Genomic DNA, 27,715 nt, shown 5'->3' with positions numbered 1-27,715 from the left:
TAATGCGCTCCCTCCACGAAAGGTACCTGTGGCGCTATCTGTTCGAGAAGACGCCAACACTTTTGCCGAACTACTCGGGTAAAAGAGCGCCTTACCGATTCTGAATAAAAAATGTCGCGCCTTGCGACGCCGTGGCATCAGCGGCGCTCGTGACCGTCCGTCCATGTGACACCAGACGCTGCGCCGCCTGTGCGTGTTGCGTACGACTTTGCGGGACCAACCGTGCAAGCAATTGATTCCCCCCGTGGTGTCAAAAAATCTGTGGGCTCTCAAGGGCGATTTTTGTATGCCGTCCGCAACCGCGGCCCGTGTCCGAGGCTCTTGTATGTCAGCCCGTATCGGCGTCGAACGCGCGGTCTAACTATGATCAAGCTATTCTCGTTGAAACAAGCGAAAAAAGATGGCGAGTCACCCAAGGCTGGCACCCAGAAAAAGGCGTCCGCGGCACAGCTGAGGATTACAAAAGGTGCGAGGCACGCAGCGCGACGTATCCCGCTCAACTGTTAATTTTCTTTCACCTGGCGCACCTTCTCTTTCTTTTGCAGACATAAACGAGCTCAATCTCCCGAAAACGTGCGGCACGGAATTTCCAGATCCTGACGATTTGCTAAGCTTTAAATTAATCATCTGTCCAGATGAAGTGAGTAATTAATCGTCTGGATCTACTTATTGTTCCTTACGATTGGTCAAGTCAGCGTCAGTTTCGTCACCCCGTCGGAAATCTTGGACACGCTTTTTGTGTTTACAATCTACAACTTTTCAAAACAACTGGCAATGTGTGTTGTATTTAAAGATTTCAAAGTTTGTTAATGTTTCAGGGATTTTACAAAGGTGGTAGGTTCGTATTTAGTTTCAAAGTCGGGCCCAATTACCCGCATGAACCACCCAAGGTAAAATGTGAGACTCAGGTTTATCATCCTAATATTGATTTGGATGGCAATGTGTGCCTGAATATTTTGAGAGAAGACTGGAAGCCTGTACTCACAATCAATTCCATCGTATATGGTCTCCAGTACCTCTTTTTAGTAGGTTTTATTTTGCTAATATTTTTATTATATAAATTTCTATAATTGCTGTATATTTTCAACATCCACAAGTATAATATTTTTACTTGAGTTGAAAGAAAAATATTTTTTAAAGGAACCAAATCCTGAGGATCCATTAAATAAGGATGCAGCTGAAGTTCTACAAAATAACAGAAGGGCTTTTGAACAAAATGTAGCAAAAGCAATGCGAGGTGGTTATGTAGGATCCTATTATTTTGAACGGTGTCTCAAGTGATACAGTGCCTCGCCGTCAATACTGTACACACTTCTCCAAGGACTCACTGTAGGTGAAGAGATCCTAAACTTTGAAATAAATGTAGGGCCACACAGTGTCCTCATTATCACTTGTGTGATAACATTAACATATTTACTTTCTTTGTGTCTTGCCAGGCCTATACACATTTAATCAGGGTGTCTTTGTTCATCAGCATACCTAGAATAAATAGAATGCATCATTAATTAAATATCTGATACATTCAAGCATTACAAAAAATGTTTATTGGCCATGGCGTTATTTTAGTGAATTTAAAGTGCAGTGTTGAAGGGATCATAGAATTATGGTTTGACATTCGGCAGATAATAGATGTTACGACGTGATTTAATTGTGTTATACACTTATAATTCTGGATCCGAAACTAGAATGTTTCCGGATTCTGAATTTTTAAACCTATTTCATGTTTTTATAGATACCTTAATTTATAAAATATTTATTTTCTAGGGGGTACAATCCAACATTTTCATGATTTTTTCACTGTAGCATCTATCAAAATCTGCTTTTCATTTGAATCTATGTACAAGTAACTTATGTATTGACTGAGAATGGAATATAAGGCTGTTACAAAACTGCAAATTTTTTTTGTTTGGATTTTCGCAAATAGCATATTTTTACACCCGACAAAACAAGTTTCTAATAAACATAAAAAAATAACGATTCGATATCTTTTTATGAAACAAATTTGAGAATTTATTTCACACTAAGCGAGGAGATTAATTTGCTTTATGTACATACAAGTACAAACCTTACAGCATTTGTCAAGAGGCACGGTAGTGCCTCGTGCCAAGCATAGGCGCATCGAGACATTGCCGTGCTTCTTATATGCGAAGCGCCGTTTGAGAAAATCCGTACATATCGGATTCTCAACGACGGCTGTTAACAATTACGAGATTACAATACAATTGTGAGACTTGTTACGCTACAAAATTTAATTTATTATATTCCATAATTACTAGAAACGTTGGAAAGTATATTTTGAATGTCACGCTTGTACAGTCTATATAAAATAATTGAGCATATCTCAATGTAGTTTAGAAAAATTGATACATGCAAGAATCACAGAAATACTTATATAACAAAGTGTGTTAAAATGTGCCACCAGTACTTCTTTCTGCTACTTGCCCTCGTATTGATGTATAAATCGAAATATTTAGGTAACATCGTATATATCCTCAATCTGGATACACGTTGGAATTCATAATAGTAAATATATACAATCGCTGGTAAAAATAAGATTAAAAGATCATTGAGATCAATTGTATCTATGCAGCAGATAATTCTTATCTCTTAGGCATAAATTATTTCTTACAATAAAACAATTAACTTAATTATCCTTTAAAACATTTTCACTTTTAAAATAATCTACGATTGTGAATTCCAAATTACTCTAAGATTGCATATATTTTGTTGTTTACTAAATATATTTAATTAGACAGATGTAAGAGAGCTAAATGCTAATTCACAAAACATATTGTAAACTTCAGAGAAATAAAGGTCTTGGATTAATAAATAAATGACAGATACAATAGAAACTACATTTTCCGTTTAATGATGAAGTTTCTATAAACTTCATTCGTATATTAAAGCACCAGTATAGTTATCTTACCTCTTATCAGTTTATACAATATCAAGACTTAAGCGTATATGTGATTTTATCATAAAACTCATCGCCGCTACGATTATTTATAATTTATTTCATTCATTATATAAAAACTACGGAGAGAATATGTGGGTGCTAAATATTCATTACAAAGAAGTTACGGGTCGTATCCTAAAGAGCAAAGGGACAGCTTTCCCGTCTCTTCTTTCTATTAATTATTAATTTATTATTCTTTAATACAGTACTTATAGAACTTATGAACTAGAGAAGTGTCCTGGCCTCACTCCGACCTACAGCTTATTTCGCTGTATTCTTTAATTTAGGTCCCCTCTGCGCGTCAACGTCTCAAAGGCACTTTTTTAAAAATATTCTCGTTTAAAAATTACGCAATCAATAAACATTTCCACATGCAAAAAGTTTAACCGTACCAAATAATGGGTCGCGAGTCTCGGATTAAAGTGCGAAGCCTGATAGTTTTTATTTGATTGCATCCGTATACTGTTTACGAAATAGATACGATACGAAAAATCACTTTTATGCTGTACATGCATATAATATCTCTGATAAACACTGCAAGAAATCTAAAGTCATAATTTCAAACGAGTCAATCTCAAAGCAGGGTACTGCAAAAAAAAATAAACTACAAAGTATACAATTGTATGTAAATATGATTAAATTAATCCATCAATTAGAATCATTCAAATTATAATAATATACTAATCATAACTATGTAATTTCTTTTAATATTTAAAACAAATTGAATCACTTTGTTACATGCAAAGTATCCCTGACTCTTTAAAATTCGAGACGTGCGCATATTATGTAATAAACATTTTTTTTTTTTAATATTGAGCAATACACATACATTTCTACATCCTTGAACTATACTATTAATATTATTAGACTTTAAGAAGCTAATAATATTTGTAACAAATAAATAAAAAAAGATAAGGATTTTTTAATGTGCTTTAGATGTATTAAAAAATTACAAAACTTTTTTTTGTATGAATAATAATGTTTTCGTAAAATATTTTACAGCAATATTTTTGAAAAATTATTATTAAAATTTCAAAAGTTATAAAATAATGGAAAGTCAATGCTTTTTTAATTTTTAACAAATTAATGAATAACAATTATTTTATTTTATATTGTTTCTTTATGCTATCCGCTGTATTTGCATGCACCCTGTATACAGAATCTTCAATAAAGAAACTGAATTTGAATTAAACGTGGTTAAAATTATTGCACAGCAATTTCTTGCAGCTTTATATGACAAACAAGTAAGCCTTGTATATGACAAAAAAAAAAAAATAAAAGTTTAGTTGAGTATATATCGTAAAAAAAAGAATATATCCTTACGAACAAAATGTTGACAACCTAGTTTCATTACCAAATAAGTAATATACGTAATAAGTAATTGACAAATGCGTTCTTTTGCATTCTGAAAAAGCACTCTCTTATACAGCAATCATTTCACTAACCACAGCACAGAACACCTCTTCTTTGTACGCCTTTATCATTTTGGGCTCTGATATTCATAGTTTATTTCTGCTCCGAGTTCGTCCTACATAATTACAGTACCTCGCGAAAGAAGGAGCTCTGCTTAGATTTATTTTCTGTCTGTTAATAATTTTTTTTTATAATACAATACGGACAAATAAATCCATAAAACCCACGGTGATAAATATTTTATTACACTTAGAGAAACTATTTAAAGTGCTTCATTAAATCATTCGCAGCTCCGTCTTTCAGGGTATAGTTTGGACAGCCTAAATATGGCAGAAACTTTTTCAAAATAAAGCAAGCTGTGCTGGGATTTATGTAAAGTGATCGGTAACTGCAGAAAAAATGTTTGACCATATATGATACAATATACATTTAAACAAAAACTAAAAAAAAAAGTGTTTATTTAGGAGTCTAAATTACTCTTACCTAAATATTTTCTGATAAGCAAACAGTTTTACAAAATTACGTTTAATAATCGTGACAAGTTGCATTTATAGCTTTTAGCGGGATAGCTTTCCGCGAACAGATCTCAAAACCATACAGTATAATCTACCAAATTAATTGTTAGTAACGTCAAATAACTTAGTTGATACACATACTCAAAAGTTTTCTTTTGATATATTTATACCAACAATTTAATATAATTTTTGTAACATATATTTTATAAATTTAGCAATTTCCTTTTCGCTAAAAATAATTTTAAATCGAGGCAAATAATTGAGATTAAATATACATTTTATACGATAATAATAAGTAGGTCTAGCAAGCTATGTTAAAATTTTCTTAACCAAAAAGATATATTAAGAAAAATATTCCAATATCATAATTCAAAATAACTTTACGTTATTAAGAAAACGCGTAATAGCTTGCTAGATACGGAATAATATCTAAGAAATTATATTTTATGTAATTCAAAAATTAAATTGTTATGTATAATAAATGTATAAAGAGTCTATACATTTTCTCATGATAAACTAAAAAGCAAATCTGCTGTCTTTTAATAAAACAGTATGCACAAAACTCATTTCCTGACGATAAAATTTTATCATATTAAAGACTGTTAATTGCCTTATTAATATACAATTAGTTTACACAAAAATAGTAAATAGGAAATGCGTAATATTTTCAAAATTGTCATATAGTAATAATCATGTACTACAAATGTCCAATTTAGATTTTGTGTAATTTGTTTACTTACTTAATCTAAAATTGAAATGAATATAAGTCTTTATCGACTTAAAGGTGTTCCACCAAAATTAAACGAGGTGGGCACAGTCTGTGAGTGAAAGACATAACCTAGAAAAATTAACAGGATTAAAACATAAATAATTATAAATTAAAGAAATATATAGATTAATTTAAAGATTAAAATAAGTTATTAATTAATAACAGCAGTATAGATTTACCTCCGCTTTGCTCGATCCTTTTACTTTCTAAAGCTGCTTTGCGCTGATCTGCCAAAAGAATAATTTCTTGCAAAGCTTTTTCTTGTTCAGGGCTTAACAGGTTTGTTAAGGCTCTATACCAGGCCACATCGGTTCTTTCAATATCTAATAATAATTAAAAAAAAAAAAAAAAGAAACATTTTAAAATTAGCGAAATGTACAGGTATATCTCGAAATAAATTTATCTCGAGTTTATTTTAGATATTTACTTTGAATGACTTCTTTAAAAACAACATATTCATCCTGGTTAGAATCATCTGTATCTAAAGGTGTAGTATAGCTTTCAAGAGCAGTCTCTTCGTTGCCGTCGTATTCTGAATCGTCATCATCGTCATCTGATCTATGGTCACCATGACCATCTTGAATACTCGCGTTAACGTTAAAACCATGTTGAGCAGACGTTCGTGTTATCTTATCTTGTAATTTCTCGAGATATTCTTGATTGGTATCGTCAATATCATCCTCGTCAGATGATAAAACTTCTAAAAGTCAAATTTGATTAGCTCATTATGTTTATTACCTTTTATATACGAACGTATATAAGTATTTACCTTCATCAATATCACTTTCCTCCTCATCATTTTCATCGTCATCGCCGTCTGTAACTTTAGCGGCATATGCTCTTTTTAAACCTTCGAATAGCAAGATTAAGGATGGAATAATTTGCGTTGCACATTCGTTGACAGCCGGTGGTCTCGCAGGACCCATACTAATTAACGTACACAATCCAAGAACGCACAATTTACGATCATGCAAGCTGTGAGGACAAATCATAAAATTTAATGTTATAAATATAAAAATTAATATTTTAAAAACAATACTATTATTTTAATATCATAAAAGAATAATTTTATAATAAAAATATCTACCCCAAAAAGCAATCTGTGTCATTAATCCATTGCTTGATAAAACGCGAAGCAAGCGGCTCTGTTGATTGATCAAAATTTCCTTGTAATCTATCCATTGTTTGGAGACAAAGTGCAGGATTGTAATATAAAGCAGCAATGACAACTTGAAGACACATAGTTCGCAGCTCTGAAGTTTTAACTTCGCGCATTAAGCGTTCGAGAACTAATTGCACAAGTGATGGTATACACTAAAAGTAAATCGATTAATTCACATTATATTGCATTATTTTACAGATCACTGTTAGATTTATTTGCATGTAATTTTTATGGATTTTACGTAATTTTTTTTTGGATTTTACCTGATCTATATGTCCTTTACACTGCAAAATAATAACTTCTAACAACTTGGCAGCGTGACATTCAGGATCTTCCCCACCTTCACCAGTCAGTACCGCTTTACACATGTTAAACATGGCAATAATGTGATTTTCATTTGATAAAAACGCCTGAGTATCGACAGTGATATAATTATGTAACGCAGGCATCATATCAGTGAAATAATCAAAACCATCTTTTAGGAAGAGTTGATACATGAGCTCTAGGACTTTCCACATATCTTCAGATATACCTTTACCCGTTAGATCATAAACTAACGACAAGGCTTCTTCATAAAATTCTAAATGAGAAAACAAAGATATTTTTTGTTATACTTATAACATAATTAATACGCCAAAGAAATATACACTAAGAAAAAATAACCCAAAAATTATTTAAATAATTAAATGCATGCTAAAGCCTCATTAAATCTTAATTAAAATTTCTTTTTATATACAGGGTATTCCGTAAGTCAGTCGCATTTTTTTTTTTTTTTTTTTTTTTTTTAAACTTACGTCTGTATGAACTTTTTTTCTTGTCTTAAATCCCCTTTATTTATTTCTCGAGCGATTAATCTCGACTTACACAACACTCTGTATAAAAAAAACAAAATTAAATATAAAAAACATACCCATTACGCTATGTCCAAATATGTGCGCTACTACTTGAAGAACAATTGGTTCAAGTTGTAACATGATTTGTGGTTGTTCTTCCATTACAGTTAGTAAAGTTTCTATTGTGTTCAGAAGACCCATTGCTGTTATCGCTTTTTCGTCACTACCTTCATCTGTTTCAAGCACTTGGCTAAATGTAGCAGCCTAGATAAAAAATATATAACAAATATAGCATAACAGTATTCTATTATATAATTTTTTTTAATATTATACATCGTGAAATTTCTTACCAAATGTTGACAAACTTCTACAGCGATAGGAATTAATTGTGCAGTGTATGTACAGACAATTTTTTGCATTACATTTGTCAAATCATCATTTTCAGTTTGCCTTATAATAGTTAACAATTCGAGCGTTATCTGTTTAATTAATGGTTCGATGTATTTCTGAGCTTTTGATTGTGTCGAAAGCATCATTTGAAGTGCTATGGCAGCTTCAACTTTAACTGGTAAATCTTTATCCGTTAGAAGAGCATTTGTAATTAATCTCACAGCATCCACTAAAATTTGTTCCGATTTGAATTTGATTTCCGAAAAGTAATGCATCACCCAACAGGCCTAAAAATAATTACATCATTGTTACTATACTGAATATTCTTATCATTATTACGTAATACAAATGTATTACATAATAACGAACATTATCATTATGTAATATACGTATATTACATAATTATGGTAATAATTAAAAAAATTATTTACTCTTGCTCGCATATGTCCATGGGGGCTATTAAATTCGGGAAATACATATTGCAATAACATTTTGTCCATCTGTTCCTTGTAGACCTTCTTTTTCAATAAAACATCGGCTAAACTTCCAATCTAAATAAAACAAATTTATATATTACATTAATAATGTATGAAACACATACGTAAAAGAATTAAAAAATTACGATCGTAAAAAAAATTTAGGTGATAAACACTGATTAAAAAATATACCATATGTAATGCACCATCTTTTTGCCTCGGATCTGCATTTGGACTAGTTAACACTTCTAGACAAAACTGCATTGTTTTTTGTAACATATCTTTGCGCTTTTTACAAGCAGAGTGCAGTAATGTTTGTGCTGCTATTACCGGTGATACAAAATCCTCAAAAATATCTGAAAACATACTAATAAGTAAGGTACTTTATGTTTAAATTAATAAGTTTTAATCAATTTTAATTTACCGAATTTTACTCTAATATATTCATAGGGATCAGTATTCCACAGCTCGTCATCGGCAGCAGAATACGAAAGAATGGGGAATAAAACGTCACGTATAATTTCAAACATGTGAGGCTTCAAAAATTTCCAAGAAAATGCGTGGCTCACCCTAAAATTTTTTTTTAATTACTTTATTAAATTCTTTAAAGCTGGAATAAATATTTATAAATACATAAATTGGCCCTTACCCTTGATTAATGTAATTGATTGATTGCTGTATTACTCTAGGAGAAATATAAATTTTCCTACGGTATTGATCCAAGATCTTTAGAAGAACTTCAAGAATACCGGCACTGAAGGTTTGCAAATACCATTCAGCGAATTCTTTATATTCTTTGGTCACATTTCCTGGACTACCGTATCTGTAATTAATATTAATAAATCAGAGCATGAATATCTTCGCACGTTTATTATTTTCGATTTATGATTTTACCTTTCAAACATTCTGTGTAAAATATGCAACGCCCATTTTTTACATTTCCACCAAGGTAGTTCCGCGCGTTCGTCGTCATCAAGATCTGGATTATTAGTTTCTGGCGGTACCGGTCTATCGGCTATTTGTCTTACCACATCCATCCATTGTGAAAACACCTCTCTCGAAATAAGATCAAGGGGAAGCGTGTACTGCAGGATTATTAAGTTTTATATTTTTCAATTCATAATTTTAAAACATAGTTATGATTCTTATTTATATATACCTGTGTAAGCGCAAAGAAAATTTTCAATATCTGTTTCTGAAGTAGAACAGACTGCTCAGATGGATCTGGCAATAAGCGTAATATCAATTGATAGATCATAGGGAATAACAAGTTCATTGCTTCATTTAATGGTCCCCTCTCTTCTGCTTTCTTGTACCTAGTTACAAGAATAAAAGAATTCAAGCGCTATAAATGTATTTCTCACATAATTGATTGCATTTTATTACCCATTTATCAAAAATGAATGAACCAACATACTCGAAATTTTTAACAAGTTGATGCAGCGCGAGGAGAACACCAGGCCAACACGAAGCATCCGGATTTTGAAGGTATATTGTAATTTTGTCTACTATTTGTGTCCATCGTCCGGGAAAGTCATATTTAACTATATTACTGATGCATACTGCTAATTGTATTCTAAACATAATAAATACACATACGCTATAACTTTAATATGCAAACGTACATTTTTTTAAATTAATAACGTAAGTCAGATTGCCACTTGCCTAATTAAATCAGGAGCATGTACCACGGCGTCTACTATGGCATCGCGTATCATTGCACGATCTTGTTCATGAATGCTAAATTCTATGGGTCCGCTGTCGTTTTCTTTATCCGCCCAATTTGAAGTAATTAAATTTTTTAGATAAATTACACCTATAAAAAAAAATAATAAAATATCACGCCTCATAATTTATCTGTTGTTTTCACTGTAACAGATAAATAATTACCGGCTTGTCTGACAGGCATATCAACCTCGTTTGACATTACTACTTGCAAGAGTGTCGGTGCAAAGCCAATAATTTTGTGAATCTGAAAAATTTAAGCATAATATCGTTGCAGCATTGCTTCGGCGTCATCACAGCTCTAATGTACTTATGAATGAACTTCCAGAACATATAGAGCGTATGACTAACAGATAACTTACACGTTATACATATATGTATACTCATATGTTTGATATATATAAAAGTAATACGATAGCGATATGTAAATGGCAAAATTACAGGCCATGTTGGAATAATTTTGCTGGATGATACAGCACGTTAGCACGCGATGTACAAAAATATCCGTGCCTATTCGGGAGATATACGATCTCGAGAACAATGTTCCACGTCGAGGGTCAAAAATGTCACGGAGAATTTCCTTGTCGCGGGTGAGAAGAGGTTAGCGCGCTATCGCCCGAGGAGGTCGAACGTGAGGCCCACCCGGACAAAGGCCGTCGCGATCTCGTTTCTCCCGTCGGCGGCGAGCTCGCGCGGAGGCATTCGCGAGGATCAGCGTCAGCGAAACGAAGGGAAGGCGCCCGCGGCGGCGGCGGGAAGGTCGCCGAGCACGCCGGCATTGTCCTCGGCAAGGACGCGTCCCACGATCCCGCGCACGTGCAAGGATGGGCCCGGGGAATCAAAGCACATGTTTTCGTGCCGCATAAAAAATCGTTTCTCGCCTCCTTTCCGGCCGCCCGATCGTTCGGCCCGTACCCTAACCGCCAGGCGGAATCTGCACAGCACGTTTTCCGCCTCTCGCGATACCCTCGCGGAGGGAGGAAGGGGGGGATTCGTCTACGTACCTGGGTGAGTTGGCCCTCCGCTTCCTTCTGCTGCGCGGGGTCGATCGTCGCCCGCAGCAGCTCCGTGAGCTTACGCGCGTCCATCGTTCCGGGCCGCCTCAGCTCGCCTGTGTTAATTAGACGCCTGAATTTTTGCGATCGACTCTCCCAGCACCGGACTTGACCCGGCGCATTCACCTCACTGCTGCCTCAGCTCCTCGCCTGCCTGCGTGCGGGTCACGTGACACAACAACATGGCGGCGTGGAGATCAGACTTTTTGAATCGTCGCATCCGGTCTCTCTTTCCGCAGAGATCATCGTGCACGCGACATGCCTTAAGCCTTGTCTCTAACGACGCGACGTCGCCACCATAAGCACCGGTTGTAAGATACACTCGCAATAATTAATTTGTTTTTTTATAAAACTTCTTACTTTTAATTTGTTTTTTAATGGCATTAATTGACTAAAAAAATGAACAACGTTCTATTTGTGTTATACGGCTACTGTCGAGCGAATTAATCGAAGACTGTTTCTTCATAAAATCGCTCTTGTTTAATTTTCATTTTTATCGCTCTTGTACTTATCTGTGTTGAATTTAATTTAAGGCTTAATTTTCGCGGACTGCACCGTGTTACATTTATGCTGCACTTGAAACGGCCGTATAATTGAGCGTTCGGTGAATAAAAGGAGAAGTGAGGAGATGAGATCGAGGAAAGTACGAAAAGTTCGACTTACGAGGAGCGACAGGAGGTTTTGAAACAAGGTTTGTGTGCCCGCGATTGGTCAGCTGTCGTCTATCCCGTCAAAGTCTCTCGCGCGATAGGTTCGCCTGCATCTCCAGCTGTGTCATGTTACTTATGTTTCACGCTTGAAATGAGACAGGTACTGCGCGATCGGGAGGAGACCGGAGGAGAGGTCGCTGAAAAGGAAAAGAAGCGGATCGATAAAGTGATCTACGGTGATTGAATCGATCTCGCCGACGTTTGGCGGCGCCGGGCGGTTGTTTGTACCTTTTGCTCGAGCTCAGCACCCTGGAGAAGAGAGGAGCGGAGAGGAATCGATGCGCGTGCACGCGCCGCACGCACGGATGAACGGGCGCGGAATTAAGAACGTGCGAACGGGGGCACCGTGGGGTACACCGCATGAGAACCCGCCCAGCGTCGTGCTGCCGCGCAGCAATGCACCGACAAACTAAATAATCGACGTCAAAAGCTGTCAAATATGGCGTGGGGCAGCGAGAGAGAGAGCGGTAATTGACATGTAAAAATGTGAATGGCCCCGCCGCGGCCCGCACTGTGATCTGCGCTTCGATCGGGTGGGTGGGTCGCGCGCGCCTCGTGGCCGACGCTCGCGGTGTCTCGCGCGGATCGGGATACGCGGACGGCCGACAACGACGACGACGACGACGACGACGACGATCGACGGCGACGATGTCGGGCCCGTCGCCGGCGCCTGCCGAGCACCGGAAGTGAAGTGGCTGCCGCGAGGGTGGCCGGAGCAGGTGCCAGACGGGTCACAGAAGCCGACACTGCGACCGGTGGGGCATGATACGGTAATCTGCGGACAGAACCATGGGCGCCCAGCAGACCAAGGACAGGGTGATCCCCGCCGGGTCCACCGTGCGACAAACCCGCAAGCACCCCAGGAACCTCAAGGATACGCGCGTCATAGGCTCGAACATATTTACCGAACACAGTGGTGAGAACATACATCCTATTGCCCACCTGCTTTGTACCAGATGGATTTACTGGCACTAGTACACGTTTTATAAGGGGTGTCCTGTTGAAGTGCTTGATGTAGTTGTGCTTATGTGATTTGACAGGATATGATGCTGCAATATTTATAAATCTGGTCAATGATAAAGAATTATTATTTGGAAGGAATTTAGTTTCACAATAATACTTTCTAATTTTGCAATTAGAGTAAATTAATGTCTGTATTAACAAGCATGTCATGGAGGTAATATGGACATTAACAGTTAAATGAAGGTTTTGTAATATGCAAGCATGTATGTATAACTGTGTCATAGAAAAAGAAAAAAAAAACTGAGTGCTCCCTGCATGACATTTCATACAGATATGATTAATCAGTGATCCTTAGTTATATATTTTGAATGTAATTATAAAAATTTTCAACATCTTATATTATTACATAAGCAGAGATTTGTTTTGAGATTGATGTTCTTTTAATATATTGGAGGTTACAAATAGAACTATTTCTTATTTTTTACAGAGGCACTTCTGCAAAGTAGACCTCTCCCTCACATTCCAGCATTGCCAGAAGGTGATCCTCCAAGTGGTTCTAGTGTTCAATCCCTTTCACAGCAATCTAATGTTCAACAACATGCAGGTGTATCAGCTAGTGGACTTCTTGAAGCAGCAAATAGGTCAGTTCATGGTTTAAAATCTCAAATAATATATTATGTTATATAATAAATGTTGTACATATTTTTGTAAGATTAAATTGTCAAAATTATTTAGTTCTAAAAATAATATTTTTATATAGATGGACTAGCAAGGAAAATCTTTTAGCACAGGAGGAGGATGATCCTCAATTATTTGTTGCCTTGTATGATTTTCAAGCTGGTGGAGAAAATCAACTTAGTCTAAAAAAGGGTATTGACTCATTTTTTAATATTTAAATATTATATTTTCCTTAATTTAACTGTTATTTTTCTGAATAGGTGAACAAGTACGAATTCTAAGTTATAATAAAAGTGGAGAATGGTGTGAAGCTCATTCAAGTACTGGACAAGTGGGATGGGTACCATCAAATTATGTAACACCCGTAAACTCTTTAGAAAAACATTCGTGGTACCACGGAAGAATATCTAGAAATGCTGCAGAATATCTATTAAGTTCGGGAATAAACGGTAGTTTTCTTGTACGAGAATCGGAAAGCAGTCCTGGACAACGTAGCATCTCGTTAAGATATGAGGGCCGAGTATATCACTATAGAATCAACGAAGATAGTGAAGGAAAGATGTTCGTTACGACGGAAAGCAAGTTTAATACGCTGGCTGAATTAGTGCACCATCATTCAATGCTTGCCGACGGCCTTATAACGCAACTGCTATATCCTGCACCAAAGCATAATAAGCCTACTGTTTTTCCATTGAGTCCGGAGCCAGACGAATGGGAAATTAATAGGACGGACATAGTAATGAGGCATAAGCTAGGAGGCGGCCAATACGGCGATGTATATGAAGCAGTTTGGAAGAGATACAACATGACCGTGGCAGTTAAAACGCTTAAAGAAGATACTATGGCACTGAAGGATTTTTTGGAAGAAGCAGCCATTATGAAAGAGATGAAACATAGAAACTTGGTACAATTATTGGGAGTGTGTACAAGGGAGCCACCTTTCTATATTATTACGGAATTCATGAGCAAAGGAAATCTTTTGGATTACCTGCGGAACGAAAGTAAGCATCAGATTAATGCCGTGGTTTTGATGCACATGGCTACACAAATCGCAAGTGGTATGAGTTATTTAGAGAGTAGAAATTTCATTCATCGTGATCTGGCGGCTAGAAATTGTTTGGTCGGCGAGAATCACCTCGTTAAAGTCGCGGATTTCGGTCTAGCTCGTCTTATGAGAGACGATACGTATACAGCTCATGCGGGTGCGAAATTTCCTATAAAATGGACTGCACCAGAAGGTCTAGCGTACAACAAATTCTCCACAAAGGTATATAAATCGTTAAAAAATATTATTATAATATTATTAGATTATAAATATTAATTAATAATTTTTATAGTCCGACGTATGGGCATTTGGCATCCTGCTGTGGGAGATCGCTACTTACGGAATGTCTCCTTATCCTGGTGTCGATCTAACGGACGTTTATCACATGTTAGAAAATGGTTATCGTATGGAATGTCCTCCTGGCTGTCCACCCAAAGTTTACGATTTAATGCGTCAATGCTGGCAGTGGTCAGCATCAGATCGACCAACTTTTAAAGAAATACATCACTCATTAGAAAATATGTTTCAAGAATCAAGTATTACCGAAGGTAAATTAATTATATAATAATAATATTAATTATATAACTTCTGTATAACTAATTTTAATCTGTGCAAAGAATTACGCGCTTATTATTCTGTACATATTACAGAGGTAGAGAAGCAGCTTCAAGGTGGGGGGGAAATTCCATTGTTATCATACAAAAAATCACAAACTGGAAGTACAGGAAATATACACGGATTAGTCCTTGTATCCGATCAATTATCTTCTTCCGTCATTACTCAAGGTATATTATATTAATGATTCAACTTACGTCTTAGCATTGAAATATAAGAAGATGTAAATTAGAACTACTATTTCTACAACATGATAAAAAGAAAATTTAAATTTATCATTGTTTAATAAAATACATTTTATGCAGAAGGAGTTAGTTCGGTTACTAAGCTGAGTACTTTTATGGGTGGCTTGTCAAGTAGGAGTAATAGTAACATGGTTCAAATGCGAAGATCTACGAATAAAAAAGGAAAACAAGCACCAGCTCCTCCTAAGCGAACAAGGTATTTTATATATACTTATTATATATATTATATAATACTTATATTTATTTATATACTTATTATATATAATATCTTATATATAATAAAAATATTATAATTTAATAATACCTTATAATAATAAAAGATATAATTATGATTTTAATACACAATGAAATTTATATGCAATAAAAATATATTTTCCGTTACAGCTTATTATCATCGTGTAGTTCTTTTCGAGACTCTGCCTATCAAGAGCAAGACCAGCAAAATGTCGAAGTGAGCACTATGACCCTTGACGATGGCACAGATCTAAATGGTATTGATAAGATTTTTGAAGGTATTCCACTATATCAAATTAAGTAATGAAGAATGCACGAATGCCGCTTTTATTTGATTTCTTTTATCAACTTTCAGTTTAATTTTAAGTTTAATTTTTATATGCATCTCCGCCTACAGTGATTTACGGCTTCATGAATGTGGGTCATTCTCCTCAAGCCAGTATGTATGTACCTAAATGTTGAAAACATGCCGAATACTAATTTTCGATATATATAATAGTACTTGGATATATTTTATTAATGCATACTCAAGCGTCTGCATCTCGTACATACTGTAAATTGTAGCTACAGTTTTCGTTCCCATTTATACGAACAAGGGACGATACTTTACATATGTTATCGTATTGAATTACAAACCTAACACGTTCCGTATATACTGCATGATATTTGTTTTTACAGAAGTACAAGTAGAACGTCGTTTTTTTTTTCTTTTTTTTTTCTTTTTAGATTTTAGATATATATTATTTTGATTTCTCGTTTAATTATTATGAAAAAAATTTATTTGACTGCGCAACGGTATTATTATTTCATCAATTTTATCATCGCCAAACTCAACTGTGTTCAAGCAGTGTTATGTGAGTTTACTGAGCTTCAATTCATACATATCACAACAAAATCATTGAGAAAACTAACACACGTCATATACTATTTCCCATTTTTGCTGATTATTCATTATAAATGATATCATAGCACTCTTTAACTAATTAATAGGATTATAATGAGCACAATTTAAGGATCTGCTGTTAACTGAATGTCGATCAAAGGAGAATGACCCTAGGATGAATGAGGTAAAGTGTGACGAGAAGAAAAAGCAGAAATTTAAAGTTGATAGGCGCCGCAAATATTCTTTTCTTAGCTTTCCTCCGGAAATGTCTATAACGCATTGCGCTTACATGATGGAGAGATATGTTAGCTATAGATTATATACAGTACACCTTATTAAATGGCGACTCAGGTATCACACGAGATCTCGTGACAATGGCTACACAGTCAATTACTACAGGAGGTTGCGATATGGACGACGATGGAGATGGGTCACAAGGGACAGCAGAACATAACTTTGTTCCTCAACCGTCAACCTCGCCGGAACCAGTATCCAATTTACCGTGCAATCAGAAACAAATTAAATCTCGACCTTACACGTCTAAGGAAGTACTGCCTCAGAAGGTACAATGATCTTACATTGAGCGGCCACAATTTCAAAGTTGTATAAATACTAGACACATAAACATACCTTCTTTACCCGTAATAATAACATTTTTATATGTCTGTGTTGAGAATCTCAGAGTAAAAAATTTTTTTTTTTTTATAGTAAATGCATTTAGCACTGCTTGAATAACTTGCAATTCTCGATTCGAGAAAGTAAACCGATGATTTTAGAATAAAAATGTATTTCAGCTGGTGGTCACACATGTGGGTGCGCTGGAGGTGCAAAATGTTAAGAGAGCGATCAACCGTTATGGTACTCTGCCAAAAGGAGCCAGAATCGGAGCGTATCTAGAATCTTTACGACAAAGTGGTATGCCGCCAAATCAGGAAAACATCACTACGTCTTCTTTGTCCAACGCAGTCATGGAACAGCAGCAGCAGCAGCAAGAGATTACCACCGTGAGTGTCGTCGACGTGATTCCGCAGCATCGTTCTCTTTCACCTCGCCAAAATAATCTACGCAGTCAGCCGCAAATGACGCGCAGCAATTCCTCGAGCGGAGTGGTTAATACTTATCAACCGCCGAACTCACCACGCAGCCGTGCCGTAGGAATTCGAAAAACTAACACGGAAGGAATCGGCCTGCGAACTTTCCGCGCACCAAATAATTCCAGTTTTCGCACCGCCAGCCCGTCGAGATCGGTCCAACCAACTTTAGCCGATCTGGAGTTCCCGCCGCCTCCAGTAGATCTCCCTCCTCCTCCAGACGAAGCTTTCGGCGATCACTGCGAGCTCCCACCACCCGTGTCGACGGCGTCACCATGCACCGAGACCTCTTCTCATATGAAAATTGCAAGTTCGCCGGTTGGTCTCAGGAAAGTAAAAGCGGAATGGCGAAGTAAAGACGAGATTAGCGATTACGATCAAGACGATAGTAACAACGATGTGAGGAATGCGGAACCGTCGGTGAAGGAAGCTAGTTCACGATTCGGTGTGAATCTGCGACGCCGGGAAACAGCTACCAGCGATGCACATTGCAGCGGCGGTGGTATCGGTAAATCCGACGAGAAGAAATTAATTTACAGGCCAAAGGAAACGATGAGTAGTAACGCGACCAAAACGGAGTCAGAACTTACGATTCCAGTACCCGAAGAAGCACCGCCACCGCCACCGCCACCACCGCCGCCGCCCATTGATACTGTCGTAAGCAGTACCGGTACCACCGACACCTTTGAGTCCAAACCTGGCATGAAAGAAATGCTAGAGCTTAAATTAATTAACGAGATCAAACAGAGCGCGGACATGAAGCACGGTGGTACCGGTTCCGCAAAAAAATTAGGCAGTGTCGCTAGTATTAACGCACCTTTGTCGACAGTGCCGCTCGATCCGGCGTCGCAGCTCCTGTCCGAGTTGTGCGCCAGCTTCAGTATGGATTCCGCCAATAGACAGCACATTTTTTCAAGTGAATACGCAATCTCGGTATTAAAAAACAACGATATGTCCAACGTTCAGGAACATGTTTTCACAAGTATGCAGGGCACACATCACGAAAGAAACAGCAGTCACAAAGAGATTCCGATGACTTCGCCGATTACGGAGGGCCACGTACTGAGTGCCACTAGCGCAGGTTTCAAATTAAAGAAAGTAGATAAAAGAAATAATCCACAAAGAGAAGAAAATCCAGACGGTCAGATAATTGATTTTAAAGCCCGATTGCGGAAGGTAGACAACGCCGACAAGGAGAGAGGCACGACGGACGAGAGGAACAAGTCGTCGCGTTTTGACGACAACACGCAGGGAAGTAACGTCGCGGATTCGGCCGATTCGTCGTCCGGTGTGGATGATGCGAACGACGATAAACGTCGCAGCACCGGCAGTATTAGTAGCCTAAAGAAATTGTGGGAGAATAAAGAGGCTTCTTGTGATAACCAACCGCTTAGTCCTAAATTAAACATGAGAGGGGTGAGTAGCAAACAAGATATCGGCGACGTTGCGAGTGAAGACTCACCGGAAGATCATAGTGGTGCCTCGACCAAGAGCTCGACCAGCAAGAGTGATTCGCGAATATGGCCTCCGACTTCGTCAACCTCGGCAACTTTGGAAACGGAGAAGCCGATCGTGCCGGCAAAGCCATTAAAACCTCTTGGACCATCTAGCAAACATTTCGGTTCCTCGATATATGCCACTCCGAATTGTAATAAGTCACAGAACGACGACGATAAGCAGACCAGCGGTGAATTGACCAAAGGAGCGAAACACAGCGTGATGGAGATTTCAAATGTTATAGAAAACAGTATTTTAAATCTGAAGGGCAGTCCGACCATCGTTATGGCCAGCTGGCTGCAGCTTTCCGACAAGGTCGGGCTGCTGCACGGCATGTGCGTCAACCTGACAGATACAGCAATCGCGCCGCACGCGAGATTTCAATTTCGTGATCTACTCACCCGGCTTGAGCTACAAGCGAGGCAGCTGCGGGCTGCCGGCATTACCGAGAATACAAAACTCTTGTGTGATGTGCAAAACACGATAAGGGACGTGATAAATACAGTGCAGAGATAAAGCTGCATCAAACCGGGTGAAAAATCAAAACGAGCATCATCTCCCCCTGCAAGTTTTCTCCACGCTCCTCCGCCCTACCCCTGTGATGTGTCTCACAATCACAGAAGTCACTCTCGTCCTTTTAATCTCTCTATCTCGCATCTGCAAATGGGCGTATAGTATATATAATTCTATATAAATATATATCTAAGTCACTAAGTAAGGTTTTATCAAGGAATGGCCGTTTTTTTTCCTTTTCTTTTTTTTTCTTTTTTTTTTTTTTGGAACATAGTTAATTTACGAGCGAATACAATAAGAGTGAAATTTAATGTGAATAAGTTCTTAAGCGATAATGACTATGACTGCATGATTGTTAGAAGAATTGATCCAAAGTTGCATGAGTCGATGTACACTTCTCAGCACGCAGTCACATAGGGACATACGTACGAAATATACATACGACTTGAACGGAAATTCTGTGCGACAAACTACAAGTTCGTATATCTACATCTCCGCCTGCATACCATCCATATACTTTTGTTTTTTTATAAAAAAAAAAAAGATCTTTGGACCGCTGTGATCAGCATACAATTCACGGGCCTGGCAAAAATATGGCCTTAAGACGAAAAAGAAAACGTATACACCATTGCATGATTGAATTTTTATGTCGAGACGTACGACGGTTTTCATATACGATAGTAAATGTGATGATTATAGTTACTGTATGAAATAATCGATTACGCAAATTCTCAGTAGTATATAATCGGCATGAGCGAGAACGTAATTAAACGCGAAAGCGAGAGTCGTCGTGGACACGGAAATATCAACGCCAACTCTATATCCTCGAATCGCTTACGTACCGCGTATATAAATCGATTTCGTTTTACATGTAATTTTATACACACATCGTGCTTAGTATATACATATATTATTATACGCGAGATTTTTAGACTAGACTATATATAAATACGGACACACATCTAAGCCGTTTCATGTGTACTGTGGGACAATATAAATGATTTTGTATCTGTATAGAGTAAGTCGAATATAACAGCTATACACACGCGCGCGCGGTAATCGATTACGCCTACACGTAAAATTATATTCAAACAAAACCGTAAAAAATCGAATGTAATTAATCAAACAAAAATTTTTGAGTGTCGTGTGCTTCGTTCTTATCCATGATAGTGTGGAAATCATGACGATTCGGTTCTTCCAAAAGCACAAAAGTGGAAATATTCGCCTGAAGACATCCACGCGGGTCGTGAACGATTAATTGACGAATAATTTACGGCAAAGCGCGTCCCAATCGATAGATACATTATACATCAATCAAGCAAGAGCCGGAACAAAGTAACGGAACAAATAATATACGACTTTGTATTATCTGCGTCTTTGTACAGTATTCTCCATTATATGCAAACGAAGGTTTTAAATGTTACGCATTTGTTACTCGCACTTATTCTTCCGTATTACGATTTATATTGCGTATATATATTTACATTATTATTTTTTTTTTTTAAAGTGACAAACAGAAATGAATAAGTTTTAGTGAATATTATATATGCAGTTAAATTTCTATTGTTTATAAATGTAATATTACAAAGTTCCACGTGGACGTTCGTTAGCGTCGGTTGTGTGTCCACGTGGAGGAACGATTAAGCTAAGTTTTGTAGTTTGTAATACACCGACTGTAAAGATATTGTGGACCGAACTGAAATTCGTGGAGGTTTTCAGGCTTATACTTCGTTCGACTTGTGCTCGATATTAGAGAAGAATGCAATAGGTACAGAAAAATAAGTCACCGATAAACTATTTCTTATGACACTGCCTATATCATACGTTACAGCTAGTAGTATACATATTGAATTCGCTAGTAGTCTTAATCATGTAAATGTATTTTTTCTTTGGATCCAATCTCCCCAAGTTTCTTTATATATGTTTTTGTACCTGTGATAAACTAATCCTTCTTTCTCTTCTTTTCATCAAAAGAATCATGCTCAACAGAAACGAATAATAGTTATACGAATAAATTTTAGTCACCAGACGTTTATTCGAGTGAAATTGTATTAATGAAAGAAATACTAAAATTAATTGTTTTATATGACATGTATTATAGTAATTTTATGTCTATGTCTATTTATACTCTCTCGTATTTATTTCCAATTTTTTGATGTAAAATTCCTCTCTTCAAGAATCGACCAACGTACTGATTTACTAATACAAAATTTTAATATTGCTTTATACATTGATATAAGATTGAAAACGAAAATAAAAATAATTATCGAATTATGTTGCTTTTTTTTTTCAGATTTGATTAACTTCGCCCCGGATAGCGATGCGCTATCAAAATTCTCATTTGTTATATTTAAATTGTTACATATAAATACGTATACGCTTTGCATTAATTTTATAATATATTTATTTTATAAAACGTATGTTTTAACACGCTCCAAAATTCGATAATATTTCGCATCGTGTTACAGACGAGAAGATTAATTTAATATCGTATTATTGCGAGACAAATAGTGGAATAAGAATATCGTCTAGACACGCAAACATTAAAGTAAACAGAATTTATTTAGACGCGACAAGAAATTCAGGTCAAAGTCTACGTTGCAAAAATCGTAGTGCAGAAATAAAATGGATAAATATTTTCGAACGTTTCTACTCGTCTAATATTTTTTATAGTCAAGAATGCAGAAGTATGATGTGAATATTAATTAATACTTACGTGCAATTGTGATTCGCAGCGTACTTTTCCGCTCTTGATGTATAATCTGTATGTATAATCAAGGGAAAAGTGGCAATATGTTTGACAAAATTGTTACACTCACATCCCTCTGTTTGTCCAGGTGCTCGTAGAAGAGTTTCGTGAATTTCCTCGCACACGTGCACGCACACCGAAAAAGCGGATATGTTGTTTTCTGCGGCGGCAGCGGCTAACGTCCGTAACACTAGGCAGCAGAGGCAGGAATGAGAGAACGGCGGTGGAGGGGGCAGTGACGAGAATCTGGAGGGAATGTACGCGCATGCGCGTACATTCCCTCCAGATTCTCGTCACTGGTGGGGGAAATGAGCCATCGGCAGCCGGCCGGCGCGGTACCACGTATACGCAACATGTGAAATTCGACGCACACGACTTTAAAGTTACGTTCGCTAGCTGCTGTCGACGCCGTATCAGCCTTCCAGCGTACGAGTCGGGTCTTTATTACTTTGCGAGTCCTGCAAAAGTGAGTAGATATAAGGTTTACGATGTAATCAAATATATAATCAAATACTCGAAGTGTGTGTAATGCATCGGAGTAATTGTCACGCATACGCTTTCAGAAAGTCTAACTTTATAAAAATATAATGGCTGAAAGGATAAACCGGCGATTTATTTGTCACATCTCGCTGGCCGTATATTTTAATTTTGATCACGCGCTCGTGACTGCGATGAAGTCACGATAAACGCGTTCGTTACTGCATGTATTTTCTTATTTTATTCTACGTGAGAGTGCACGAGCCCGATTTCAAAGATCGAAATGTCGCACACTCGCGGGCCGACAGATGGCTTTACGATCGCTGCGATGCGAATCGCTCTTTACTGCGTTTTGATATTTTGAGGTTAACTTACCGTTTTCGTGACAGGCATTTTCTCACTTCGTAAATCTCATCTCGTCAGACTACTGCTTACTACGATAGTCTGTCGCGAAAATGGAGTGTTTAATCGGTGTTCAGTGTAAAGATTTTGTGCTAGTTGCCGCTGATATGACCACTGCACAATCTATTATAGTTATGAAAAGCGGTAAGAGAAAGAATGTTTATTATACAATTTGTATCGCCCCAAGATCTTAGTCATATCACTCGACAAAAATGTTACAGACGAACACAAAATCCATAAGATCTCCGACAAACTTGTCATGGCGATATCTGGAGAATCAGGTGACACGACACAATTTTCGGAGTACATTGGGAAAAATATTCAGCTATACAAAATGCGAAATGGTTATGAATTATCTCCTAAAGCTGCAGCTTGTTTCACAAGGAGAAATCTAGCTGATTATCTTAGAAGCAGGACTCCATATTTCGTAAATATGTTATTAGCTGGATATGACAATGATTCAGGACCAGAGTTATATTTTATTGATTATTTAGCATCCTGCGTAAAAGTCCCTTATGCTACTCATGGATATGGTGGAATGTTCTCCATGTCTGTCTTGGATAGATATCATAAATATGGTAAGATTGAAATATTAGAAAGCAAGAAATTAATTATTAAAATAAAGAAATAAATTATTAAATTAAGCAAACAAATAAATTAATATCAGCTCAAAGGTAACACATAAAAATGTTTGTTGCAGATTCTACTGAAGAAGAGGCATATGCATTGTTAAAGAAGTGTGTTCGAGAAATTCAGAAGCGTCTGATTGTTAATTTGCCAAATTTCAAAGTTCAAAAGGTATCAAAGGATGGAATCAAAGATTTGCAGCCAATTACAGCTGAGAACTTAGCTGTGGAAGATGCCACTCTTATAACATCAATCTAATTGTAATTCCAATGATAAAATTATCAATAATTATAATTGTTAATTCTCTTTTTCTTCTTTGCACCATACATTTATAAATACATACAGATAATAACAAGGAAGAAAGAATAATTCTTTTTCTCTCTTTCTTTTTAAGATTTTAATAGCTAAACATTTATGTTTACAAAAGAAAGTTTATTTAACTGGGAATTGTCAGATTACAAAAATTTTGCAAAGTGTGACAATATTGTAACTTAGAAATGTAATTTCTAATGGTGAATGAAAAGTAACAAGTATATTGTACTTTCCTTATATTTATCAGAGTCACAGTCTTTTTTTGTCCATTTTTTTTTTTTTTTTTTTTGTGAACTAAAAAGATTCGTGCAACTCTAACTTTTTTTTCTATAAATTTGTATACATTTTTTTCAGATATGCACTTATGCATTTTAATATCCATTAATCACAAATAAATATATATTAGTCTTTATATATACTACAATGATGTAAGTTTTATATTTCGCTTTGTAATAATTTTAGAAATAACCTCTCTACCTTGATTCGTTTAACGTATCGTAAAACAAAATTATTCTTTATGATTCATGATTATCACTCACACATGGTAAAAAAAAACTTATTAGAATTTGAGGAATGTTAGTAAAAATTAGTTTATAACTGAAACTTACATAAATTAATTTTTAGGAACACAGGAACACAGTTTTGTATAACGCATATGCATTAGGAATGGTTGTTTTATTTTTTTTATGCATTTGCATATGATGGACAAACCATTTGTTTGTACATATGAGTTATGCTTATGCAAAAGTGTGCAAGGGTTCTTAAAATTAAAAAAAAAAAAAGTAATATATCGTAAAACTCGGAGAGACTTGTGTGTGTAGCAGTCTATCGTACATCACATATGAAATATAAAGCAACAATTGGAAGTATTTTTATGTCATTCATTCTTTCTCTTTCTTTCTTTCTCTCTCTCTCTCTCTCTCTCTCTTTCTCTTTCTTCTAACACATGTACATTTATTTCTACATTTATGAAGCAATAAAAACAACCTAATTCCGTTTTATCGGTTAACTTTTTTTTTTTTTTTTTAAATAGAAATCAAAATGTCGCTTATCGATACCATACATGAGTGATAAAGATTTTTTTTCTTGCGTTTAAATAAAACGGCGTTCTTGGTTATCACAGTTCTAAATTCTAAAATTGATTTCTTTCTTTCAAATTGAAGTGATATCGAAATAATATTTACGAACGTTAATTATTGTATTGTACGAATATACATATCTTGCATCTTAAGTATATGCAAGATATAGAAAGATTAAATTATCGTATTTAATAATGCGCGATTGTACACTTTGAGCATAAACCATGAATTATTACCTTTCTCCTTTTTTTTTCTTTTTTTCTTCACACGCGCGATAAATTTAAAAGATGATTGTAGGACAATCGTCAAAAATCACACAGCGTACTTTACACGTTGAGATATTACTTATCCTTTCTTGTTTCCACTTGCGTCTGTTCTGATTGTTGCGCCGTGTTTTTAGGTGGCGATGGATGATCCTCATATCTAAAGTACAATTGAAAGAACGACGTGTATATCGTTAACGTTAAAAAATTATAATAATTTATGGTTTGAAAAACTACTTACGAAAACAATGCTTTGATATCTCCTTTGACTAACGCTAAGAGTAACGGCGTGCCTATACACGCAGGTACTAAATACAGCAGAGCAGGTTGTGCGTGATTAAATAAGTGCATGATCATCATAGTGGCAAGTAACCCCATAAAGTACGCAAAAAATGTAGAGTAGAAGTAAACATTGGTCTTTCTGCTTAAACTGTTGTCGAATCGCAGGAGCAACGCGATAAAGATGCCGGGTAATACAATATCACCCAGCCCTAGCATGGCAAAATTCCCAGCGTTTAGGCCTTTTTCTAAAAGATCTTGCGGAAATACAAGTTTAATGGGCACTTCAAATGATTTTGCAACTGTCACCATAACATCTGTACCAAATACCCAAAAAGCATCGTAAAATAGAAGACCACATAATAAAATGCATCCAGTGACAACATTATTAAGATGTAATAATTCAACTCCATTAATAGCGAAAGCTATACCGAACAGATTGTTAGCTATCCAATGCTGAAAAAAAAAGAAAAAAATTAATAGAATAAATAGCATCAATCGACGAAGAAATATGCACGTTTTAATGCTTACTTTTTTCAAGAGGTACCAGGCGCCCACAAGTGAGCAACACACAAGGCACACAATATCATGAAGATTAAATTTGTAATCAATTATATGTTTCTTTTTATCATCACTTCCCTTTGTAAATAAAATGTGATACTGAGTCTTTGGTATTGCAGCAGGCACCAATGATGAGATCAATGGACTAGAAAAATGTTTTCATTAGAAAAATTCATTTAAAAGCAAGGAACATATTGATAACCAAAATAAATATTTTATTTAATTAGAAAAAATTATCACATACAATTATACAAAATAAAAATTACCTTGTTAGATGACATAAGGCTAAAATACCAAGAAAAAAGAAGTATCCAGCTAATATCAAATTGACATATTCCTTTGCAAAGACCTGTTTGAAAAAAAACAAAATTTATAGAAAACATTCTGCAAAAATAATATTTTATATTCAAATAACAGATTACCTTATACAATATATACAAGCTAAGTAATGTAACACTGGAAATGAAAGGAAACATGGCAGCTTCTCTGCGAGACATGGTATCAGGTTGTTCTCCACTTGTTTTATATAATTGCTGCAAAAAAATAAAAAATATGGAGATACTATATAAACAAAATATGTAGTATGAATAATTTAGTAATCATTGCACTTATTACAACAATTCTGTCTCGTAATAACTCACCAAAATGTACATAATTCTATATAGTAAATCTAAAGACAATCCTGTTCCCAATTGATTATATAATTTCATAATAAATTTATATGTATACAAAAAAAAAGGGAAAAAATTTCGCCAATTGTTATATTGTCATAAAAACGATACGACAGACAGAAAAACCTTACAAAAGATATGTAAATCAAACATATGTCAAAACATGCTAACCTGCTGTTCCTTATGGTGCTTAACCGCACGGTAGCTACCGAAAAAAATTGGTAAAATAGCCATAATAATAAGGCTGCCATACGCAATGATCATTCCTTCAGGCGTTGACGGCACTCTCGTTGTAGTTGCATTTTGATACTCGGTTAAATTTTCTTTCGCTTGTGCCATAACGTCGTCCATCCTGCTGGCCATCTTGGAAACGTAGTCGCAGACAACGCGTTTTCTCTCGTGCTATCGTAACATACTTAAACGAGTGTAGCGAGTTCAGCTAGTGCATGTAAAAACGAACATACCCTTCCCTCGAAATTTAATTTGGCTAATCTGTTCAAGGGTACCAATTGCAAATGGCTGCACAA

At 36.0% G+C, this 27,715-nt stretch overlaps 5 protein-coding genes across 9 annotated transcripts; 3 read left to right on the top strand and 2 right to left on the bottom strand.

Moving 5' to 3' along the window:
- Positions 1 to 149: 149 nt before the first annotated feature.
- On the top strand, positions 150 to 1,896 carry Ubce2m (NEDD8-conjugating enzyme UbcE2M). The gene is made up of 4 exons (XM_070673093.1): positions 150 to 466; positions 546 to 640; positions 819 to 1,025; positions 1,141 to 1,896. The coding sequence occupies exons 1-4, from the start codon at positions 364 to 366 to the stop codon at positions 1,279 to 1,281; spliced, it is 546 nt and encodes a 181-aa protein (XP_070529194.1). The 5' UTR covers positions 150 to 363; the 3' UTR covers positions 1,282 to 1,896.
- Msk (importin-7 msk) lies at positions 1,356 to 11,458 on the bottom strand. Of its 2 annotated transcripts, XM_070673070.1 has the most exons (19): positions 11,244 to 11,458; positions 10,405 to 10,486; positions 10,180 to 10,330; positions 9,932 to 10,090; positions 9,674 to 9,830; positions 9,409 to 9,599; positions 9,164 to 9,337; positions 8,939 to 9,084; positions 8,707 to 8,870; positions 8,470 to 8,589; positions 7,999 to 8,325; positions 7,726 to 7,912; positions 7,079 to 7,395; positions 6,741 to 6,967; positions 6,423 to 6,628; positions 6,081 to 6,353; positions 5,833 to 5,976; positions 5,625 to 5,722; positions 1,356 to 1,479 (listed from the first exon to the last, which is right to left on the bottom strand). In XM_070673070.1, exons 1-18 carry the CDS (start codon positions 11,325 to 11,327, stop codon positions 5,655 to 5,657), a joined length of 3,177 nt encoding a protein of 1,058 aa, XP_070529171.1. In that variant the 5' UTR covers positions 11,328 to 11,458; the 3' UTR covers positions 1,356 to 1,479; positions 5,625 to 5,654. The 2 variants fall into 2 exon arrangements, with proteins under 2 accessions (XP_070529171.1, XP_070529170.1); XM_070673069.1 differs by lacking the exon at positions 1,356 to 1,479 and having other exon boundaries at positions 2,842 to 5,722.
- A 476-nt stretch (positions 11,459 to 11,934) lies between these two features.
- On the top strand, positions 11,935 to 22,042 carry Abl (tyrosine-protein kinase Abl). Of its 4 annotated transcripts, none has more exons than XM_070673066.1 (10): positions 11,935 to 12,920; positions 13,455 to 13,608; positions 13,728 to 13,837; positions 13,906 to 14,912; positions 14,983 to 15,238; positions 15,341 to 15,475; positions 15,611 to 15,746; positions 15,935 to 16,041; positions 17,067 to 17,230; positions 17,462 to 22,042. In XM_070673066.1, exons 1-10 carry the CDS (start codon positions 12,794 to 12,796, stop codon positions 19,769 to 19,771), a joined length of 4,506 nt encoding a protein of 1,501 aa, XP_070529167.1. In that variant the 5' UTR covers positions 11,935 to 12,793; the 3' UTR covers positions 19,772 to 22,042. The 4 variants fall into 4 exon arrangements, with proteins under 4 accessions (XP_070529167.1, XP_070529165.1, XP_070529166.1 ...); XM_070673064.1 differs by having other exon boundaries at positions 17,019 to 17,230; XM_070673065.1 differs by having other exon boundaries at positions 15,935 to 16,062.
- Positions 22,043 to 22,859: 817 nt separating this feature from the next.
- On the top strand, positions 22,860 to 25,365 carry LOC139112217 (proteasome subunit beta type-2). The gene is made up of 3 exons (XM_070673092.1): positions 22,860 to 23,540; positions 23,618 to 23,974; positions 24,097 to 25,365. The coding sequence occupies exons 1-3, from the start codon at positions 23,450 to 23,452 to the stop codon at positions 24,279 to 24,281; spliced, it is 633 nt and encodes a 210-aa protein (XP_070529193.1). The 5' UTR covers positions 22,860 to 23,449; the 3' UTR covers positions 24,282 to 25,365.
- On the bottom strand, positions 24,435 to 27,584 carry LOC139112214 (minor histocompatibility antigen H13). The gene is made up of 6 exons (XM_070673087.1): positions 27,360 to 27,584; positions 26,940 to 27,050; positions 26,784 to 26,866; positions 26,488 to 26,662; positions 25,919 to 26,412; positions 24,435 to 25,837 (listed from the first exon to the last, which is right to left on the bottom strand). Exons 1-6 carry the CDS (start codon positions 27,549 to 27,551, stop codon positions 25,756 to 25,758), a joined length of 1,137 nt encoding a protein of 378 aa, XP_070529188.1. The 5' UTR covers positions 27,552 to 27,584; the 3' UTR covers positions 24,435 to 25,755.
- Between the last annotated feature and the right edge of the window lie 131 nt (positions 27,585 to 27,715).

Source organism: Cardiocondyla obscurior, linkage group LG27 (assembly GCF_019399895.1).
Source record: "Cardiocondyla obscurior isolate alpha-2009 linkage group LG27, Cobs3.1, whole genome shotgun sequence".
NCBI lineage: Eukaryota > Metazoa > Arthropoda > Insecta > Hymenoptera > Formicidae > Cardiocondyla > Cardiocondyla obscurior.
Note: the sequence above shows the minus strand (reverse complement) of the source record. Positions and strands in the feature narration are given on the sequence as shown.

What these genes read in the sequence shown, in the direction of transcription:
- Ubce2m (XM_070673093.1), top strand. Translation starts at nt 364, where the DNA reads ATGATCAAGCTATTCTCGTTGAAACAAGCGAAAAAAGATGGCGAGTCA. An exon ending in ACAGCTGAGGATTACAAAAG is followed by an intron (nt 467 to 545) that starts GTGCGAGGCACG and finishes TTTCTTTTGCAG; the next exon opens with ACATAAACGAGCTCAATCTC. An exon ending in GTCTCCAGTACCTCTTTTTA is followed by an intron (nt 1,026 to 1,140) that starts GTAGGTTTTATT and finishes TATTTTTTAAAG; the next exon opens with GAACCAAATCCTGAGGATCC.
- Msk (XM_070673070.1), bottom strand. Translation starts at nt 11,327, where the DNA reads ATGGACGCGCGTAAGCTCACGGAGCTGCTGCGGGCGACGATCGACCCC. An exon ending in CGGAGGGCCAACTCACCCAG is followed by an intron (nt 10,487 to 11,243) that starts GTACGTAGACGA and finishes TAAATTTTTCAG; the next exon opens with ATTCACAAAATTATTGGCTT. An exon ending in ATCAATTACATTAATCAAGG is followed by an intron (nt 9,085 to 9,163) that starts GTAAGGGCCAAT and finishes AAAAAATTTTAG; the next exon opens with GGTGAGCCACGCATTTTCTT.
- Abl (XM_070673063.1), top strand. Translation starts at nt 12,794, where the DNA reads ATGGGCGCCCAGCAGACCAAGGACAGGGTGATCCCCGCCGGGTCCACC. An exon ending in TCAACTTAGTCTAAAAAAGG is followed by an intron (nt 13,838 to 13,905) that starts GTATTGACTCAT and finishes TTTTCTGAATAG; the next exon opens with GTGAACAAGTACGAATTCTA. An exon ending in TATTGATAAGATTTTTGAAG is followed by an intron (nt 16,063 to 17,018) that starts GTATTCCACTAT and finishes ATGGCGACTCAG; the next exon opens with GTATCACACGAGATCTCGTG.
- LOC139112217 (XM_070673092.1), top strand. Translation starts at nt 23,450, where the DNA reads ATGGAGTGTTTAATCGGTGTTCAGTGTAAAGATTTTGTGCTAGTTGCC. An exon ending in TATTATAGTTATGAAAAGCG is followed by an intron (nt 23,541 to 23,617) that starts GTAAGAGAAAGA and finishes AAAATGTTACAG; the next exon opens with ACGAACACAAAATCCATAAG. An exon ending in GGATAGATATCATAAATATG is followed by an intron (nt 23,975 to 24,096) that starts GTAAGATTGAAA and finishes TGTTTGTTGCAG; the next exon opens with ATTCTACTGAAGAAGAGGCA.
- LOC139112214 (XM_070673087.1), bottom strand. Translation starts at nt 27,551, where the DNA reads ATGGCCAGCAGGATGGACGACGTTATGGCACAAGCGAAAGAAAATTTA. An exon ending in GCTTGTATATATTGTATAAG is followed by an intron (nt 26,867 to 26,939) that starts GTAATCTGTTAT and finishes TTTTTCAAACAG; the next exon opens with GTCTTTGCAAAGGAATATGT. An exon ending in GCCTTATGTCATCTAACAAG is followed by an intron (nt 26,663 to 26,783) that starts GTAATTTTTATT and finishes ACATTTTTCTAG; the next exon opens with TCCATTGATCTCATCATTGG.